The sequence below is a fragment of the Phalangium opilio genome, unplaced genomic scaffold, assembly GCF_054372755.1.
Source record: "Phalangium opilio isolate 3A_F unplaced genomic scaffold, DU_Popi_V2 ptg000500l_1, whole genome shotgun sequence".
NCBI classification, from domain to species: Eukaryota; Metazoa; Arthropoda; class Arachnida; order Opiliones; family Phalangiidae; genus Phalangium; species Phalangium opilio.
The window spans coordinates 244,409-248,401 of NW_028324238.1; the positions used below are offsets into that span (position 1 = coordinate 244,409).

At 38.7% G+C, this 3,993-nt stretch overlaps 1 protein-coding gene across 1 annotated transcript; it reads right to left on the minus strand.

The window, feature by feature from the left end:
• Window positions 1-508: 508 nt before the first annotated feature.
• On the minus strand, window positions 509-3,738 carry LOC149591741 (microtubule-associated protein RP/EB family member 2-like). The gene is made up of 6 exons (XM_089861719.1): window positions 3,501-3,738; window positions 3,086-3,124; window positions 2,917-3,023; window positions 1,887-2,244; window positions 904-995; window positions 509-828 (listed from the first exon to the last, which is right to left on the minus strand). The coding sequence occupies exons 1-6, from the start codon at window positions 3,667-3,669 to the stop codon at window positions 631-633; spliced, it is 963 nt and encodes a 320-aa protein (XP_089717845.1). The 5' UTR covers window positions 3,670-3,738; the 3' UTR covers window positions 509-630.
• Window positions 3,739-3,993: the final 255 nt, after the last annotated feature.

A 3,993-nucleotide genomic window follows, 5' to 3' on the forward strand; every position in this document is an offset into this window, starting at 1 on the left:
AGAAGATGGTGTATAACGCGACCAGTTGCGAAATTTCAGATAAAATGTAGCCCCCTAAATTGAAAACCGCTCCTTGACGACGCGTATGTGTTAAATAAATCAAGTTGGATATTATGGCGTAATGAATATGCATCGCGGACAGTATCATCCATAGTTTAAAGAATCTCAAGTTGCCCTTGCCAACATACAATTGAAACTTACGCGAAATGTTCTTAGAGACATCGTCGTCTTGTGACGAAAACCACGTTGACGTTTTTAACAGCATCTTTCTGGTGTTACCAGTGCTAAAAAGAGTAGTATTAAAACCCAAACCGGGTTAAGGAACCGTTGTAAATGTAAGTTGTTTATTGTTTGTACAAGGCGTTGCTCTTTTATAACGAAAGGGAAACGCCTTGTTGAACTTTTTAGTTGTTAACCATTTGAGAGTCACTGTAAGGTGGCTATTATCTTGTTCGATTTTTGGCTGTTTAATTTGGTTAAACATTATTTATTTTGTTTATAGCTTACATCAACAAACACTGAATACACGTTATATAAATTAAAACTTACGGAGGAATGAATTATGTTAGTTAAATTAGTATTTCAATTGATATCCATAGGAATTAAACGAATGTTAAACGTAATTTTGAATTAGTTGGGGCTGATGTCGTTGTCTTCGCCGGCATACGCGATAGCCAGAACGCATTCGACAAATGTTTTCTCCGATTCACTACTGAAAGTATTGCGATCTATCATATCTGTACAGATGGCTTCGATTTTTAGAAGTTGATTGTAGCAAATATCCCGTTTAGTCTCGTACTCATCTTTTTGCCTCAATAACTCTGATTTCTATGGATAAAACAACCATCAAACACCAAGCGAAAAGCAGGTTTTTAATTTCAAGTTATAGGGTAGCTGGCTCACTTGCTCGGTCAATTGATAGATTCTATCTTGAATAGCTCGTTGTCTGTACAATGCAGTTTCTGAAGAATTTCTACTCATAGGTCGAACCACACCTGTAATAGATTAACATCCCTGAATTGGGATTGAAACGTCGGGTAGAGTTTTTGGTACAGTTTTACTTCCTAGATAAACATAATTATCTGAAGAGTTCAAAATGAACGACAAAATTAATGTTTGACTACGTAATTAACTAAGTTAATATCTGGGGGCTCGTGGAACCAACCATGAGGAACTGAACGAAACTACTTCTAAAACCTCTTTCTAGTTTGTTTATGTGCATGAAGAACAAACATACAAAATCAAACCACTTTCTCAAATAAGATTGTATTTCTTTGTGTATTTTTAACGACTTGATACTTCAAATTAACATTGCTGACGTCACATCTTCAACACACTATAGACCAATTCGGAAGTCGCCTACGGAGAAACAAACAAAAGGGGGCGAGGCCGCCATTGTGGCAACGCCAGACGAAGCCCGAGTTCACTACACGCGGGAGTCTAACCCATTGAGTTGACGAAAGTACCACTAGAGTGGCCTTTCATCCGCTAGGATATAAGACCCAATTAAGTATATCACGCGCTTGTGGCGCAATCCCGGTGCAACCAAGGGAACTAAAAGAAAATGCGGGAAATTTGACTGATTTCAAGAATACATGTATTTATACATTTCTTATCTAGGCTTCGAGATGGCGACACCATCGCGTGATAAACTTGGTCCGTCCGTCCCGATGTTTCCAAAAGTGTCCCACGTACCCCAATAGGCAGGTTAACGCAAAGGCCACTCTAGTGGTAATCTTCTCAACTCAATGGTCTAACCAACTTCCACTGCCTCTAGCGGCGCTTCTTGGCGACAGGAAGGAAACCCCAATAGTGCCCTCGCCCCTATGTGTTGGTTTCTCTATGTTCTTTCCAAAATGATCTAGTGTCCAACATTCACTGCTCACTTGTTTTTTCCGAAGACCTATATCGATGTTCCAGCTCAGATCCAGTTTTACTAGGACAAGAAGAAACTGAATTGATAGAACTACAAGATGAAACTGATCCTACGGATTCAGTTGAGCCGGCTCGTTGGACATTTAGCATAGTTGCGGACTTGTTCCTGTAGAGGCTAACAGCGGGTGATCCAGAAGAATGACGGGATGTGGTTAAATGATTCATTCCATAACCCCAAGAAGCGCTACGAGATTCTAATGACTTATTTGGATCCTGCCTGTGATTAACATCCCAAAACATTTTGAACCACTGTACAAATTCTAAATTATCTTGGAACCGAGCTTTGCATAATCTGTCCAAAGGAACCGTCTGGAATATAATTAGAAAATTACTAAATTAGGATGTGATAGCTAAAGTGTATGGATATAAAAGCAAAAAGTACACTTCATTAACAATTCCCTGCCTTTGGCTGTAGACGACACGTAAACTGTGAAGCAAACTACCCTCCTCTCAACCCCCTACACGAACTAACCAATCAGGGAAGAGCTGCTTGGCGTCATTGGTTTAGAGAAAGTAGTGCATGATGCTGGCGATCCAAACGTTCATTTTTGGTACTAGAGCTAGCTTATGCTATTCTTTATGAGCGTATTCACGGCTTGTTACCTATGCCACGCTCGGTGCAGAGGAGGATCGACACTATTCTAGGATAAAGGAAGGCTGCTCATATTACACGGCGCAAGGAAGTGTCAACAAAGTGCACTTTTTTACTCTATATACTTTTGATGACAGTAAACCCTTTTCAAAAGCGAGGTCGCAGTATCGTCTGCTTCATACAGGGTCAAGACGAACTATCTGTTATGATGTGGATCCAAAGACGTTAGATAGGACTTCAACGTAACCAGTCCACCAGCCTATTTGTTTGAAGTCATATCTAATGTCATTGGATAAACATAAGAAACCTATGTAGTCAATTACCAGTTGCAATTGCACCCCTGCAAACTTTTGAAAAGAGTACAATGCGCTAATGTGGACGCGGATTACCTTATCGCTGTTGACCTTTTTCAAAGCTAATTGTAAAATTTTCAAATTGTGAATGTAGTGATCTTCTAGCTTGGCTTCCATTTGAAGTTTTTTTACAATTACTGATCCTAAAATGAAACAAAACTTGAAATTATCGATTAAATTATCCGGTTTTACAATTAATCCATACCCGGAAACATTATATCCATTAATTGACAGTAAGCCACGCCTAGAAATTAATAAAAATATCAAATTATAGGGTTATTGTCACAATGTGCTTTCCGTTTGAAATTATAGTTTATGTGTGAATTTGAATAACGACTTTCTGTTACTCCCAAAAATGTTTAACCTTAAAATAACAGTTAAAAAAACGGCGATTAGCTCGCCCTTGGTTTCACCCTATTTGGATACATCTTTTTGATGTTAAAAAGGCGGTAAGGAGCCCTCATTATTGGGACATACAAGGGGGTTGATAAATTGCCCCCGCCTTCGTACTCTCATGATACAAAAAAGATAGTAAGAAAACGCAAGCTTTAAAATGTCCGTGTCTGTATTCCTTTAAGGTGATGTTTTAAATCGAGTCGAAATTTAAATGACAAGCTTACCGTCACATAATTGTTCGATGCGTTTGTATTTTTTCTGAAGAGTTTCGTTAATCCAATCAAGGATTTTATGTCGGCTTAAATTAATTGCCGTACTCGGAGTTGGATAGACGTTAACGCATTGGCGAATTACTTTTGGAGTACCGCCTTGAGTGCTTGAAGCCGTTGCCATTGTTAAAAAAACCTAATTAAACAAAAATGTTTTTATTTAATTGATGATTTTCGGACAACCCGACTTGTGAAAAATCTCCAACACGACTGAAAACGAAACTTCAAACTGGCCACAAAAAATATACTGAACAAGAAAGCGTATTCTTGGCCTAAAATATCGTAGACTTTACAAGTTTTCGTGTTTTTTATTTTTTATGATGTAACAAATATATCTCTCTTGCGCCCACCTACCACGGTGCACAGCCGTAAACAAACTTCTCTGACTATTCTTTCCTCTATGTTGCGCCGATTGCGCAAGTGCGGAACTCTGATACTGAGCTACATC